This window comes from Leucoraja erinacea, chromosome 12, assembly GCF_028641065.1.
Source record: "Leucoraja erinacea ecotype New England chromosome 12, Leri_hhj_1, whole genome shotgun sequence".
In the NCBI taxonomy this organism is placed as follows: domain Eukaryota; kingdom Metazoa; phylum Chordata; class Chondrichthyes; order Rajiformes; family Rajidae; genus Leucoraja; species Leucoraja erinaceus.
In genome coordinates, this window is record NC_073388.1 from 37816175 (window position 1) to 37833294 (window position 17120).

General features: G+C 46.9%; 1 protein-coding gene across 7 annotated transcripts in view; it reads right to left on the reverse strand.

Moving 5' to 3' along the window:
- Positions 1-947: 947 nt before the first annotated feature.
- fgf13a (fibroblast growth factor 13a) overlaps positions 948-17120 on the reverse strand; it is a 306682-nt gene continuing 290509 nt past the window's right edge. For 4 of the 7 annotated variants that reach the window (XM_055643973.1, XM_055643971.1, XM_055643970.1 and 1 more), the window contains exons 6-7: positions 7619-7817; positions 950-2467 (exon numbers count right to left, since the gene is read on the reverse strand). In XM_055643973.1, the coding sequence (XP_055499948.1) occupies positions 2334-2467; positions 7619-7817 (333 nt within the window). In that variant the 3' untranslated portion in view covers positions 950-2333. Of the gene's footprint in view, positions 2468-7618; positions 7818-17120 lie in introns of all 7 variants that reach the window. The other 3 variants (XM_055643974.1, XM_055643976.1, XM_055643975.1) reach the window with 3 other exon arrangements.

Genomic DNA, 17120 nt, shown 5'->3' on the forward strand with positions numbered 1-17120 from the left:
AACGTTGAGGTGCTGGTTATTTGTGTGTGTGCTGTGTGATCAGCGAGGAGAGGAATTGTTGTGACCAGATCTAAGAAATAATCAGTGTGCTTCCTTGAAAAGAACATTTCAAATTTCAGTAATCCTTCAAACATCAGTAGCAAAATTCAACTTGCATCAGTTGTTGGATCTGCCCGTAGGGTAGACAACAACATTCACTCATCTTGCCATCCAAGTGGAGCTCGTCAGTGACTGGGTGCCAGGGAACTGACAACTGTGCTCCTGCATTACTGGCTCACTCCCTGAGGCAGCAGCGAATCTGTCCTTAACCTCATCCCACCACAGAACATTTGGAAGGATTATTTAAAGGATGGCATGTTAATCATGCACTCATATACATCCACAATTAAACAAAACACTTACACAGGTTGAGAAAGCATATAGTCGGGGGTACATCGTAGCTTAGTTTGGGAACAGCTCTACCCAAGTTACAAGAAATTGCAGAGCTGTGAACATAGCGCAGTCCATTGCAGGCAGGCTCCCCACCATTGACTCCCATCTCCACTTCAAACTGCTTCAGAAAAGCAGCCACATAATCAAAGACTTGTCCCACCCCAGCCATTCCTTCTTCTCCCCGCTCCCATCGGGCACAGAAGGTACAGAAGCTTGAAAGCACGCACCACCGGACTCAGGAACAGCTTCTTCCCCTCTGTTATCAGCCTTCCGAATGGTCCTTCCATAAGCTAGGGTATTGTCCAATTCACCTCTACCCCATTACGGCCATTGGAGTTTGTCTCTGGAACTGATGCAATGCAATGCTGAGAACTATATTATGCACTCTGTACCTTCCCCTTAGTTCTACCTATTGTACTTAAGTTTGGCGATTGCATTTATGTATAGTATTTTCTGATTTTTGATTGGATAGCATGCAAAACAAAACTTTTCACTGTACCTCGATACACATGAAATAATAAACCCTAACCTAATAATGATGTAGACACTAACATCAGCCCAACTCAATATCCATGAGTGCACAAGCTAAGACATTCAATATACGCACACACTCAAATGAACAGACGTTTTATCTTTGTATAAATGTTTTATTCAGTGCATCTGTTGGTGTATACAACAAATAATAAACAAGTCAACAGTTGAGAAGATGCAAAAACTGCTTGTAATTATAACCCATGAAATGCTCGGAACAGGTTATCCAACATGTTTAACACACAAATCCTAAGTCATGCAGCTCTATTCCATTATTACCAGCTTTCTCCCATGCAACAAATAAATTAAAATAAAGTCTATACTAATCGACTGAATAACAACAACCTCGGTGTAGCATGTACGGGGATGAGTTTAGGGTAAACTGCCCAAAGGAAACTTCATTTACAACAATTCCCACCATGCCCAGCGCAATAAAAGAATGTCTGGTAGTGTGATACAAATAAGACTTTCTTCTTTGTTATAAAAATGAAGTCACCCAAAACTCTACAGTTTCTTTAAGAATAAAAGTCACCACAATAAAGGTCAAAGTGCAAATCACGAGGAGAGAACAAGTCACAAGGGTGCAATTTGCTAACCAATAGATTTCCATACTCTAGGCGTTGCACTAATATATTATTGTTACTACAAATCTATAAACCCTTTCCTCAAGATTGCTTTGTCACACTTTGAACCACAGGATAATTAGCCCGAGATGCGGCTTAATTCCTGTCTGCCTGTTTTCGAGTTAGCAACCCTGAATAGTTTTTGAAAGCGATTCTATCCGTTTGTTGGAGTATAAAAAAAACTATAGAACTGCGGTTAGCAAAACACTACCCATGAAGTAAAGAAACTAGATGCAAGTGTACCAGGAGGGGTTGAACAGCATTGAGCCAAGAATGTGATGCAATTAGTTTTTGTGTTCCTCATTCCTTTAGTAAAACCCAAAGGGAACTACAATCCTCTGGTGAGAGCCAATGTTATCTGGGCTTTGTGTGTGTGCTCGACGCTGAGGTATAACTTGCTTTCAGCTGGCGAACAAGGTGTGATACTTTCAATTATTCTTTTGCCAGAGAAACGTCAGACGTCGGAACAATTGGGGCATTTCTTCTGCGCTGCCACTTTCCCAAAATGAGGTTCCATTGGCTATCCAGGTGCCTGGAGACTTGCACAAGCGCTTTCTCAGCTAAAATTATTGGGATTTATCCACCCTCAGAAAAACCAGAAGACCTAAAAGGCTGACAGGAGAGCGACTCTACCCAACCCTGTGGCTGGTTTCCTGAATCATTTTACAACAGAAAGAGAGTGTCTGCTAGTAATAGATTGACAGCATCCACTGGCGACGTGCCTGGACTGGCGGCCCTTCCACCTGGCTACGTCGATTCAGTCTGACTCACCGCCTTGCCCCCGTTTAGCATGGCCGAGGCACTTCTGCTTTTGGTGGGGGTGCCAGAGCGGGATAGTACTTCGGCCAACTCGTGGAGCGACGGCTCTCTGTAGAGGGCGACTGGAAAACAGAAGAGCAGAGCAGCATTAGATAGGGTTACCAGCGGCTTTGTTGCCAGTGTGCAAGCATGTGGACAATGCATCCTAGAGTCATAGAGTCGTAGAGTGGTATAGTCACAGAGCCTTGGAATTACAGAGTCACAGGAGTAGTCATAGTCATAGAGTCTTACAGTGAGAAAACGAGCTGATCGACCCAAATTGCCCGCACCGACCAATATGTTCCTTCTACACTAGTCCCACCTGCTTGCATATGGCACATATCCCTCTAAACCTATCCTATCCATGTACATGTCCAAATGTTTCTTAAACGTTGCAATAGTACCAGCCTCAACTAGCTCAACCACCACCTCCTATCTGTTTATTAACTATTCAAATGTCTTTCAAATTGTTGGGTGGGTTCATGGACACATGGATGGATTCCTGCTCTCTCAACCTCTTTCCTATGACATCCTTTTCCTCTGAGCCTGGGTCCAAACCTAAAGATGGTGCATTGTCGTGGTCTCAGTGTGTGGGCACTGAGTTTGAGGACCTCAGTGATATGTCTCAACTTTTTAACACCGTATGAAGTGTTATCTACAGTTAATAATCAAAGCTATTACTTTATAAATTGTATATGTTGGTGTAGAATACCCTCGGTTATTCATTTTCCAAGTTTCAAATTTTTATATTTTACTTTACTAAGGGGGTATAAAGGGCAAGGTATCAGCTGTGAGTGACCATTGGATCAGAGCGGTCTGTTTCACCACCACCTTCGGTCATGGAGCAAAATGGAGGCCTCACCTCAAAATGGAGACCTAACTCCCCACCATGTGGCTGTGATGGGAATGCTCAGAAATCCTTATTGATTTCATACTGGCTACTGAGCGGCTGTGAGGGAAGGGAGTGGAGAGCGGACGTAGACAACAGAAACTGTGGTTTGTGCTGTGGGACTCCGGTCTAGCTGATTCTTGGTCTCTGTAAAAGCCTTAAGGGCCTGTCCCACTTGGCGATTTTTTCGGTCACTGCCGGCGTCATATCAATGTCGCCAAAAGATTTTGAACATTTCAAAATCCAGCGGCACTTGAAAAAAAACACCGCGCGTCATAAGTCATCACGCTGCGTCACGCTGCGTCACGCCGCGTTTTTTTCGGAGACCTGATATGTCAGTCAATGATGCCAGCAGTCGCCGAAAAAATCGCCTAGTGGAACAGGTCCTGTAGACACCTCCAGATAATTAGCCGGTTGACTCCAAGGCTCTATGGATCTGTGAGCTTCCCTCTTTCATTGGCTCCGACCTCCCCTCTTGCACAGAGTGCTGTAAGGTTGTAGATTGGGCAATCCACAGCCATGCCCAGCAGTGTAACTGAGGGAGTCCAATGAAGCAGCACATTCTCTGCACAGTGAAATTATTTTCTTATGTACAGTTCAGTAAAGTATTGCAATACCTAAGCACATGACAATTAGCAAAGTGTACAGGAATAGTCTACTGCATTCAAGAGCTGCCAGATATTGGCACCATTCTCAAAGTCCGGTTAATGCTCTAGTTCTTATGAGTGGTACCTGATCCAGACAGGCCCCAGGCTGCTGCGGGCTTCCCGCCATTGACTGAAGGGTCTGTTTCCATGCTGTATGACCCGCTGACTCTACGGCTATGACATCCAAATTGTGCAGCTCTCTGAAAGCTCTGGGATACCAGAATGTTTCATGGATTGATGGGTATTAGCGAGAAGGAGAGGTTGGAACCACTTTTGTACATTCCAAAGCCTCCACATCCTTCCTGGAACAGGGCGACCAGAACGGCACACAATATTCTCCACTTTCTCTTTTTGGCTCTTCTTGACAATGTGTGTCCCTTTCACAGACACTGTATCCCCTCATTAAACAACAGGGAAAGCAGTTTGCGTTTTACTTTAGAGCAAAAATACCAAGAAACTCAAAATCTGAAGCAGGAGTAGAAAATGCTGGAACTATTCAGCAGGTGAGGTAACATTTGTAGAGATAGAGACATGATATATGGCAACACTTCAATAAGACAATCGCTGTGAGATGTTGCTCAGTAGAAACTGCCTCCATGTTTATTCCAATAACATTAACTACAACTCACAACTGGCCATGGAAAAAAATTGAGAAGTTCTGTGGAAGAACAATTTCCTTTCACTCCTGTGGAAATCTAATCGCTTCTTCAATAAAACTTCCTTTGGTTGAGATCAAGACATATTGAGATAGAACATAGAGTACAGATTATGGATTCAGGGAAACCAATCAAAACTTTTTCAGGTAGTCTAGATGTACCTCACCTTCTTCAAAGTATTAAAAGTTATACACCATAATTTTCGGCACTAACAGGGGACATAAGTCAGACAGACAGGAGATAATGGAACTCAGAATATAAATGAGGTCATTTAATCACTTATGACCAGCCATGAAAAATGACCACTTTGACGCTTTTTATAGCTTTCTATTTTGCTTCACGCAAACTTAAATTAAGTTTCAGGGCACTTTTCTGTTGCTGTTTTTAATGTAAATTCTGGCAGCTGAAAATTGAAGTTTCAGATAGCCTCACTCTCCTGAACACCCTGACTGTGCTTCAGGAAATAGTCACTCCCCAAACTGTGCAGAGAGTGAAACAGAGACGCTCACAGCTCCTCACTCCGGCTCCATTCTGGCGGGGATGGTGAATGGGACAGCCAGGCTTGGCTGATGTTGGATGCAGACATCAGGAACTACATGTATTGGAATATTGAGCAAAACACAAAGTGCTGGAGGAACTCCGAAGGTCAGGCAGCATCTGGGGAGAGAATGGACAGGTGGCGTTTTGGGTCGCGACCCTTATTCATTCCCTTACACAGATGCTGCCCGAGCTACAGAGTTACTCCAGCACTTTGCGTTTTGTTTCAGATTTTAGCATCTGCAGTCTCTTGTGGCACCACTCACGTTAGAGAGTCTTGCATCAGTGAAGGTGGAGCTGCAGCTGTTGTTTAGATGGGACCCCTGCAAGACATGACGTGGTCCCCCACATAGACCCTGGTGCATCACCATCCCACTGCAGGCAACTCAGATAGTAGAGGTAGAAGCAAGAAGTAGAGATAGAAGCAAGGGAAAAGCCTTGTGGAAACAAGGAACTGCAGGTGCTGCTTTACAAAAAAAAGCAGTCCGCATCACTGGAGAACTGGGGTAGAAACAAAGAAACATAGAAAATAGGTGCAGGAGTAGGCCATTCGGCCCTTCGAGCCTGCACCGCCATTCAATATGATCATCCCTCAGTATCCTGTACCTGCCTTCTCTCAATACCCCCTGATCCCTTTAGCCACAAGGGCCACATCTAAATCCCTCTTAAATATCGCCAATGAACTGGCCTCAACTACCTTCTGTGGCAGAGAATTCCAGAGATTCACCACTGTGTGAAAAATGTTTTTCTCATCTCAGTCCTAAAAGATTTCCCCCTTTTCCGTAAACTGTGACCCCTTGTTCTGAACTTCCCCAACATCAGGAACAATCTTCCTGCATCTGGCCTGTCCAACCCCTTAAGAATTTTGTAAATTTCTATAAGATCCCCCCTTCAATCTTCTAAATTCTAGCGAGTACAAGCCGAGTCTATCCAGCCTTTCTTCATATGAAAGTCCTGACATCCCAGGAATCAGTCTGGTGAACCTTCTCTGTACTCCCTCTATGGCAAGAATGTCTTTCCTCAGATTAGGAGACCAAAACTGTACGCAATACTCCAAGGTGTGGTCTCACCAAGACCCTGTACAACTGCAGTAGAACCTCGCTGCTCCTATACTCAAATCCCTTTGCTATGAATGCTAACATACCATTGGCTTTCTTCACTGCCTGCTGCACCTGCATGCCTACGTTCAATGACTGGTGTACCATGACACCCAGGTCTCGTTGCATCTCCCCTTTGCCTAATCGGCCACCATTCAGATATTAGTCTACTTTCCTGTTTTTGCCACCAAAGTGGATAACCTCACATTTATCCACATTATACTGCATCTGCCATGCCTTTGCCCACTCACCCACCCTATCCAAGTCACCTTGCAGCCTCCTAGCTTCCTCCTCACAGCTAACACTGCCCCCCAGCTTCGTGTCATCCACAAACTTGGAGATGTTGCATTCAATTCCCTCGTCCAAATCATTAATATATATTGTAAATAGCTGGGGTCCCAGCACTGAGCCTTGCGGTACCCCACTAGTCACTGCCTGCCTGCCATTCTGAAAAGGACCCGTTTACTCCTACTCTTTGCTTCCTGTCTGCCAGCCAGTTCTCTATCCACATCAATACTGAACCCCCTATACCGTGTGCTTTAAGTTTGTATACTAATCTCTTATGTGGGACCTTGTCGAAAGCCTTCTGAGAGTCCAGATATAACACATCCACTGGTTCTCCCTTATCCACTCTACTAGTTACATCCTCGAAAAATTCTATAAGATTCGTCAGATGTGATTTACCTTTCATAAATCCATGCTGACTTTGTCCAATGATTTCACCAATTTCCAAATGTGCTGCTATCCCATCTTTAAGAACTGACTCTAGCAGTTTCCCCACTACCGATGTTAGACTAACTGGTCTGTAATTCCCCGCTTTCTATCTCTCTCCCTTTTTAAAAAGTGGGGTTACATTAGCTACCCTCCAATCCTCAGGAACTGCTCCAGAATCTAAAGAGTTTTGAAAAATTATCACTAATGCATCCACTATTTCTGGGGCTACTTCCTTAAGTACTCTGGGATGGGTAATGTTTCAGGTCGGGACCCTTCTTCAGGCAGATGTGGTGGGGGGGGGGGGGGGGGGGGAGAAAGCTGGAGGAGAGGAGGGTCAGGACAAAGCATGGCAGGTAATAGGCAAACACAGGCGAGGGGGATTCTGACAGATAGTTGGACAAAGGCTAGTGAACCTAGGGGGTGGCACAGTAATAGAGTTGTGGCCTTACAGCACCAGCAGTGGTAGAGTCGCTGCCTTACAGTGCCAGATACCCGGGTTCGATCCTGACTGCGAGTGCTGTCTGTACGGAGTTTGTACGTTCTCCCTGTGACCTTGTGGGTTTTCTCCGGGTGCTCCGGTTTCCTCCCACACTCCAAAGGCGTGCAAGTCTGTAGGATAATTGGCTTCTGTAAATTGTAAATTGTCCCTAGCGTGTAGGATAGTGCTGGTGTACATGGCGAAAAAAAGTCTCACCTTCTAGCGGTTTGGGGAGGAAGTGGGCGGCTGGTTTGTTTTTCTTCACATGGTTGCCCTTCATGATCTCACCCTCCTTGTTGAGACCCAGATACCAGCCTCTGCCAGATTGCTGCTGTCGGTACAACATAGACGAGTAGGTCACATAGTAGTTTTCAAACACTGACTCTTTGAACCTGCATTCGGGGGTGAAGTGTTCCTGTTCAAAGAGAAAAAAACAGAGGAGACGTTAACTTTTTCACACAATCCACAGTTTCTCAGAGAAAGTTATTGTGTGCCAAGACATTTTTTACATGATTCTGTAAAAAAAGGCACATGGTGCGAGAGTATCTCAGCGGATCAGGCAGTATCTCTGGAGGACACCTCTGGAGGACACGTTCCAGGATGAGACCCTTCTTCAGATTCCTATTAGAAGTATATAAAATTATGGCCTATCCATGTTCTCCAGAGATGCTGCCTGACCCGCTGAGTTACTCCAGTACTTTGTGTTATTTTAGTGAACTGGCAATTTGCAGTTCCTTGTATTACCATGTTTGAACCATGTTTGAACCATTTGACAGCTGGAGGTAGCTGCTCCCTACGTACAGTTAGCTACCTCATCCATTTGCACAAAGAAAGTCCTGGACAGAGCGAGCAAGGACACTATGTTTCCATTAGTGGGAGAGTTCTTGAGAATTTTCCACCCAGAGGAACTATGGTGGCAGTGGGGCTAAACTGATGGGTGCACTCTCCCACACTCCTTACAACCCTTCTGAGACATTCCTTGCAGTGCCTAAGGACTTCCTGGTTCAAGTGGAAGCCCTCTTCTTCTTCAGGAAGCACAGAGGAGTTTAATGTTGTTTATTGGGACAACCATCCTCCCTTCAATCTCTGGTATTAGAGCAGTAGGTCGCAGTAGATAGGAAAAGGTAAGTTAAATTTACATCAGGAGTCATCGCAATGCACAGCCACAGAAACAGGCCCTCCAGCCCATCTTATCGAAGCTGATTGTGATGTCTATCACTGCTAATCCCCACCTGCCTGCATTGGGTCCATATCTCTCTGCATCTCTCCCATCCTTGTTGGATGCACATCTGCTTTTAAAGTTACATAAACACACATGTAAGCACAACAGTTCAATGTCCAACCAGGATTTAGTTTACAGATACAGCACAGAAACAGACCCTTCGGCTCACCGGGTCCATGGACCACCCATTCACACTAGTTGCGTGTTATCCCACTTTTTGCATCCTTTCCCTGCATATTAGGGGCAATTTACAGAAGCCAATTAACTTACAAACCCGAGTGTCTTTGGGATGTGGGAGGAAACCGGAGCTCCCGGAGGGAACTCATGTGATCACAGGGAGAACATGCAAACTCCACACAGACGGCAGCTGAGGTCCGGATCGAACCCAGGTGCTGTGAAGCAGCAGCCTATTTCACACCAACCTCTGATAAAGCTAGAGGGTAGAGATGCCCTCCTTGTGCCAGACACTGGCGGATACACACTCCACCACACGCTCTCCACACTCCCGCCAGGGGAGGTTGCTCCAGGCCACTTATCTCACCACCTCCTGAAAGTGAAGTATCCATCACAGCTCGCATAGACAAAGAGTTGGAATCTCCAGCTGCACAGTGGGTGCCGTTAGTCAACCAATTCACAGTATGATTTATGTCCTGACAAATCTGCTTTGTAGAATGCCAACTCTCCTTATTTCACTCCTCCAGGGAAAATCACAAATGCAAAACAACCCTCCCCGTCGATCTACGTTCCAGGAAAGGACTTCTAAAATGCACAATGCCTGTCTGAGGTAAAGGATCCTGACCCAAAACGTTACCTGCCCATTCCCTCCATAGATGCTGCCTGACCAGCTGAGTTCCACTAGTGCTTTGTGTGGTGCCATCTTCCTGCTAGATCTTTTATCGGTAATCTTGTCACAAGCAAGCGCGTGTTTTTTTTGCTCCCGATTCCAGCATCTGCTATTCATGTGTCTCCATTTTGCTGTTGTGTGTATGAAGGAACTGCGTATGCTGGTTTAAACCGAAGATAGACACAAAAAGCTGGAGGAAAGGGCCTGTCCCACTTGCGCGTCATTTGCACGTCATGTATATGGCGCGCAAAGATTTTGTACATCAGAAATCCTGGGGCGCTGCGCGTGACCGCCCGTCACGGCCTAAGTCACCACGCACCATGCGCGCGTAATGCATCATCACGTGCGCGTCACGACGCATGAGTCGTGCGTTGTGACGCGTAAATTATGTTGCGTAAATGAAGAGCAAATGACGCCCAAGTGGGGCAGTCCCTTAACACAGCAGGACAGGCAGCATCTCTGGAGAGAAGGAATGGGTGACTTTTCGGGTCGAGACCCTTCTTCAGACTGATTAAGGATGAGAGAAACGATGGTGATGTGGGGAGAAGAAGTACAATGAAATGATATGCAAAAAAGTAGCAATGATAAAGAAAACAGGCCATTGTTAGCTGTTTGTAGGGTGAAAATGAGAAACTAGTGCGACTTGGGTGGGGGAGGGACAGAGAGAGAGGAAATATTGGGGCTGCCTGAAGTGAGAGAATTCAATATTTATACCACTGGGCTGTAAGCTGTCCAAGCAAAATATGAGATGCTGTTCCTCCAATTTGCATTTTGCCTCACTCTGACAATGGAGGAGACAGGACAGAAAGGTCTGTGTACGAATGGGAAGGAGAATTAAAGTGTCCAGCAACCGGAAGATCAGGTAGTTCAGGCGGACTGAGCGAAGGTGTTCCGTGAAACGATCGCCCAGTCTGTGTTTGGTCTCGCCGATGTATGTGAGTCCACATCTTGGACAATGGAGACAGTAGTTGAGGTTGGGGGAAGTGCAAGTGAACCTCTGTCTAACCTGAAAGGACTGTCGGGGGTCCTTGGACAGTCGAGGGAGGAGGTATAGCGACAGGTGTTATATCTTCTGTGGTTGCAGGGAAAGGTACCTGGGGAGAGGGTGGTTTGGGTGGGAAGGGATGAGTTAAACAGGGAGTTGCGGAGGGACCAGTCTCTGCGGAAGGCGGAAAGGGGTGGAGATGGAAAAATGTGGCTCGTTGGAGGTGGATCCCGTTGGAGGTGGCGGAATTTCGGAGGATTATAAGTTGTATGCGACGGCTGATAGGGTGGATGGGAGAGGGGAATCCCCATTCCCTAAGGTTGAGAACATCTCGGATGTCCTAGTATAGAACACCTCATCTTGGGCGCAGATACGGTGTAGACGGAGGAATTGGGAGTAGGTGATAGAGTCTTTGCAGGAAGCACAGTGGGAAGAAGTGTAGTTGAGGTAGCTGTGGGAGTCGGCGGGTTTGTAATAGACATCAGTCACTAGTCCATTTCCTGTGATGTAGACTGTGAGATCAAGAAAGGGGACGAAGGTGTTGGAGATGGTGCAAGTAAATTTGAGTGCAGGATGAAAATTGGTGGTGTAGTTGATGAAGCCCTTGAGTTCTGCATGGGTGCAGGAGGTGCTACCTCCTGTACCCATGCTCCCTCGTGCTACCTCATGTATGAGCCACAAATGTAGCTATGAGCCACATTTACCCATCTCCGCCTCTTTCCGCCTTCTGAAGAGACTGGTTCCTCTGCAACTCCCTGGTTAATTCATCCCGATGCAGTGATCACTGTAACGGAGATAGAGTTTGGGGGATAGGGCCAGTGTATGCCTGGAACAGGGAATATTCAATGTGCCCTACATAGAGGCAGGCATAGCTGGGGACCATGCAGGTGCCCATAGCTACGCCTTGGACTTGGGGGAAGTTGGAGAAGTCAAAGGAGAAGTCCTTTCAGGTTAGACAGAGGTTCACTTGCACCTCCTCCAACCTTATCTACTGTATCGATTGTTCAAGATGTGGACTCTTATACATTGGCGAGATCAAACGCAGACTGGGCGATCATTTCGTGGAACACCTTCGCTCAGCCCGCCTGAACCAACCTGATCTCCCGGTTGCTGGACACCTTAATTCTCCTTCCTATTCCTACACAGACCTTTCTGTCCTCGTTCTCCTCCATTGTCAGAGTGAGGCTGAACGCAAATTGGAGGAAAAGCATTTCACACAGTATTTCACTTGGGCAAAATAGTGACATGAATTTTGATTCATCTCACTTCAGGTAGCCCCGGCATTCCCTCTCTCTCTATCCATCCCCCACCCAAGTCGCACTAGCTTCTCATTTTCATCCTACAAACAGCTAACAGCTTTGTCATCATTACTTTTTTACATATCTTTCATTCATTGTTCTTTATCTCTCCACATCATCTTCTATATCTCTCGTTTCCCTTATCCCTAACCAGTCGGAAGAAGGATCTCGATCCGAAACGTCACCCATTCCTTCGCTCCAGAGACGCTGCTTGTGCCACTGAGTTCCTCCAGCTTTTTGTGCCTATCTTCTTTTTTGCTGTCGTTTGTTGATGAATTTCTGTGGCAGTGACCTGCGCTTTGCTCCTGTGCTCATCAAAACTTGTTGTCACCTCTTTGAAACTTTCAGTCAGATTGGTCAGATAAGATCTCGGCTAAACATAGCCAGGCTGACTGCCTCTGATTAATGTAGAAACAAGGAACTGCAGATGCTGGTTTACAAGCAAAAAAGCTGCTGGAGTAACTTAGGCAGCATCCTGGGAGAAGTTGTTCATGAAGGGACTAGATACGGTGAATTGTCAGAGTATTTTACCCAGGGAAGGGGAATCAAGAAACAGAGGACATAGGTTTAAAGTAAGGGGGGCAAGATTTAATACATAACTCATGGGCAACTTTTTCACACAGAGGGTGGTGGGTGTATGGAACGAGCTGCCAGAGGAGGTAGTTGAGGTTGGTACTATCACAACATTTAAAAGACATTTGGACAGGTACATGGATAGGAGAGGGATATGGGCCAAATGTGGGCAGGTGAGACTAGCTTAGATAGGGCATCTTGGTCAGCCTGGACGTGTTGGGTTGAAGGGCCTGTGTGACTTTATGACTCTGTTACTAGGTGATTGCACGCTAGAATGGTCCTGGCCAGGGGGAGTGAGAAATGACAGATGATTCTGCTTTGAGTTCCTAAGGATGTGCATCAGCCCTGGGCATGCATTTAGTTTAGTTTAGTTTAGTTTAGTTTAGTTTAGTTTAGTTTAGTTTAGTTTATTGTCATGTGTATCGAGGTACAATGAAAAGCTTTTTGTTGCATGCTAACTAGTCAGCGGAAAGACTATACATGATTACAATCAAGCCGTCCACAGTGTACAGATACATGATATAAAGAATAGCATTTAGTCCAAGATAAAGTCCAGTAAAGTCCGATTAAAGATAGTCCGAGGGTCTCCATAAAGTGCAAGTGAAATGAATTTGCCAGCAGCGGTACAATGAAAAAGAACACAATAAATTTAACACAAACATCCACCACAGCATTCATCATTGTGGTGGAAGGCACAAAATTTGGCCAGTCCTCCTCCATTTTCCCCCGTGGTCGGGACCTCAACCCTCCACAGCCGCCGCTGCGGGCGTCCAGATGAATGAAAGTCAAGGTAAGTCCTGAAACGGTGCCTCCCCCCACCGGAGACCGCGGCTTCAGGTTGGTGTAGGCCGCAGGCCTGCGGTCGGAGATTTAAAGTCCCTGCCGTTCCGCAGCCAGAAGCACCGCAGACCGCTGGGCTGGTGTCGAAGTTCCCCTCCAGGGGTGCCCGGCGAGGGACCCCGCTCCTGATGGTAAGTCCACGCCGCGCCCGCGGTAGAAATAGGCCACGGGCCGGCGGTCAGAGCTCTTCTCCTCCCGGGTCCCCAACAAGGGATCCCAGGCTCCTGTCGCCGTGCCAGCTGGAGCTCTGCAGACCGCGGCTTCAGGCTGCCGCGGGCCAGCAAAACGGAGCGCTCCCCTCCGGTGAGCCCTGGCGCGGGCTCGCCCGCTCCACGCCGAGAGTCCACGCTGCACCCGCCGCTGAAGCCTCGGGCGCGTCTCCGGGAAAGGCCGCACCGATCCTCGATGTTAGACCACGGGGGAGGCGACATGGACAAAGTCGCCTCTCCGTGGAGAAGGCGACAAAAACGGTTTCTCCCTTGCCCTCCCACATCACCCCCCACACAAAACACACAGAGACATTAAAAACATACATTTGAACACACTGAAAAAATCAAAAAAGTAGAAAAAAACGGACACGCTGCTGGCAGGGCTGCCAGCTTGCAGCGCCCCCACCGATTTTTGATCCTATTTATAGTCAGGAGCCAACATCTGGAATCAGGACCGTGTGTAGTTTCCCCTCTGGTGTGTCCTTGCAGCGGCAAACAGCTGTCACCTGTGTTGGCACCAGCTGCAGAACGTTGAACGCGCCAAGGATAGCGGCACAGTTGCAGGGCAGTGACCTGGTCAGACATGGACGCCTGCAAACCCTTACACTCCAGTTATACATTGCAGAGTGCGAGCGAGCGAGGGACTGATGGAGGAGCAGAGGTCACTGGTCCCCGGCCACTGGTGGTGTTGGTTCATTACCTTCCTGTGTACCGAGTACAACAGCTCGAGTTTATTTCTTTGATTAATTTTTATTTTCCTGTTGGTTAATCTGTACTCATGTGTTCAACGCTTCCTCAACGGCTGGCAGCACAACGGTGAGCAGGTGTGTTTCTGTAAGTGTGGTCTGAGTGAGGGAGCAGGTGTGTGCATCAAAATTACATCCTGTCGGTATGTACACTAGCTGTATGTATGTATGTATGTATGTATGTATGTATGTATGTATGTATGTATGTATGTATGTATATATGTGTAAGTCAATGTCAAAATACGTGCCAATGTGAATATGAGATCTGAACCTGAGAACACTGTATACCTGTGGAAGCAACTATTAGTTAAGGTGTGCAGAAACATAGAAACATAGAAATTAGGTGCAGGAGTAGCCATTCGGCCCTTCGAGCCTGCACCGCCATTCAATATGATCATGGCTGATCATCCAACTCAGTATCCCGTACCTGCCTTCTCTCCATACCCTCTGATCCCCTTAGCCACAAGGGCCACATCTAACTCCCTCTTAAATATAGCCAATGAACTGGCCTCGACTACCCTCTGCGGCAGAGAGTTCCAGAGATTCACCACTCTCTGTGTGAAAAAAGTTCTTCTCATCTCGGTTTTAAAGGATTTCCCCCTTATCCTTAAGCTGTGACCCCTTGTCCTGGACTTCCCCAACATCGGGAGCAATCTTCCTGCATCTAGCCTGTCCAACCCCTTAAGAATTTTTTTAATTTCTATAAGATCCCCTCTCAATCTCCTAAACTCTAGAGAGTATAAACCAAGTCTATCCAGTCTTTCTTCATAAGACAGTCCTGACATCCCAGGAATCAGTCTGGTGAACCTTCTCTGCACTCCCTCTATGGCAATAATGTCCTTCCTCAGATTTCGAGACCAAAACTGTACGCAATACTCCAGGTGTGGTCTCACCAAGACCCTGTACAACTGCAGTAGAACCTCCCTGCTCCTATACTCAAATCCTTTTGCTATGAAAGCTAACATACCATTCGCTTTCTTCACTGCCTGCTGCACCTGCATGCCTACTTTCAATGACTGGTGTACCATGACACCCAGGTCTCGCTGCATCTCCCCTTTTCCTAGTCGGCCACCATTTAGATGATAGTCTGCTTTCCAGTTTTTACCACCAATATGGATAACCTCACATTTATCCACATTATACTGCATCTGCCAAACATTTGCCCACTCACCCAGCCTATCCAAGTCACCTTGCAGTCTCCTAGCATCCTCCTCACAGCTAACACTTCCCCCCAGCTTAGTGTCATCCGCAAACTTGGAGATATTGCCTTCAATTCCCTCATCCAGATCATTAATATATATTGTAAATAGCTGGGGTCCCACCACTGAGCCTTGCGGTACCCCACTAGTCACTGCCTGCCATTGTGAAAAGGACCCGTTTGCTCCTACTCTTTGCTTCCTGTTTGCCAGCCAGTTCTCTATCCACATCAATACTGAACCCCCAATGCCGTGTACTTTAAGTTTGTATACTAATCTCTTATGTGGGACCTTGTCGAAAGCCTTCTGGAAGTCCAGATACACCACATCCACTGGTTCTCCCCTATCCACGCTACTAGTTACATCCTCGAAAAATTCTATAAGATTCGTCAGACATGATTTACCTTTCGTAAATCCATGCTGACTTTGTCCAATGATTCACCACTTTCCAAATGTGCTGCTATCCCATCTTTAATAACTGACTCTAGCAGTTTCCCCACTACCGATGTTAGACTAACTGGTCTGTAATTCCACTTTTCTCTCTCCCTCCCTTCTTAAAAAGTGGGGTTACGTTTGCTACCCGCCAATCTTCAGGAACTACTCCAGAATCTAAAGAGTTTTGAAAGATTATTACTAATGCATCCACTATTTCTGGAGCTACTTCCCTAAGTACTCTGGGATGCAGCCTATCTGGCCCTGGGGATTTATCGGCCTTTAATCCATTCAATTTACCCAACACCACTTCCCGGCTAACCTGGATTTCACTCAATTCCTCCAACTCCTTTGACCCGCGGCCCCCTGCTATTTCCGGCAAATTATTTATGACTTCCTTAGTGAAGACAGAGCCAAAGTAGTTATTCAATTGGTCCACCATATCCTTGTTCCCCATGATCAACTCACCTGTTTCTGACTGCAGAGGACCTACATTTGTTTTAACTAATCTCTTTCTTTTCACATATCTATAAAAACTTTTGCAGTCAGTTTTTATGTTCCCTGCCAGTTTTCTTTCATAATCTATTTTTCCTTTCCTAATTAAGACCTTTGTCCTCCTCTGCTGGTCTCTGAATTTCTCCCAGTCCTCCAGTATGCTGCTTTGGTATGGTATGGTGTGTGTGCTTGCATGTGTTTAAGTGTGTGTGTGTGTGTGTGTGTGTGTCATGTGTGAATGTGTGTGTGTGTGTGTGTGTGTGTGTGTGTGTGTGTGTGTGTGTGTGTTGTTTTGTGTGTGTGTGTGTGTGTGTGTGTTGTTTTGTGTATCTGTGTGAATGTGTGTGTGTATCTGTGTGTGTGTGAGAGTTTATATTGTGGATGTCTGTGGGTGAGCATGTATGTGTGAGAGTGGGTGTATGAGAGTGTTTGTCTTGTGTGAGTGTGGCTGTATGGGGTCCAGGGGCTGCTGCTCCGGGCCCGTGGGGAGGCCACTCCCTTGCCGTCCCGCGGCTCCAGACCGCTCGGCCCGTCCCCCACGACAGCTACAACTTCATCACTGATGTGGTGGAGAAAACGGGGTCGGCAGTGGTTTACATCAAAGTCCTGGGGAGTTGAGGGGGGAGACTGCGGGGAGTTGAGGGAGGGGAGGGGGAAGGGAGTGAGAGGGAGGGGAAAGTGGGGGAAGTGAGGAAGGAGAGTTGGGGGGGGGGTTGGATAGGGGGGAGGTGAGGAGTGAGGGAGGATGGGGATAGTGGGAGAAGATGGGGGTAGGGAGGGGACAGGGGTTATGGAGGGAGCGAGGGAGTGTCTGAGTTTCGGGGAAAGGAGAGGCGAGGGAGAGGTCAGGGAGTGGGGGAGGGGAGAAGGAGAGGGGA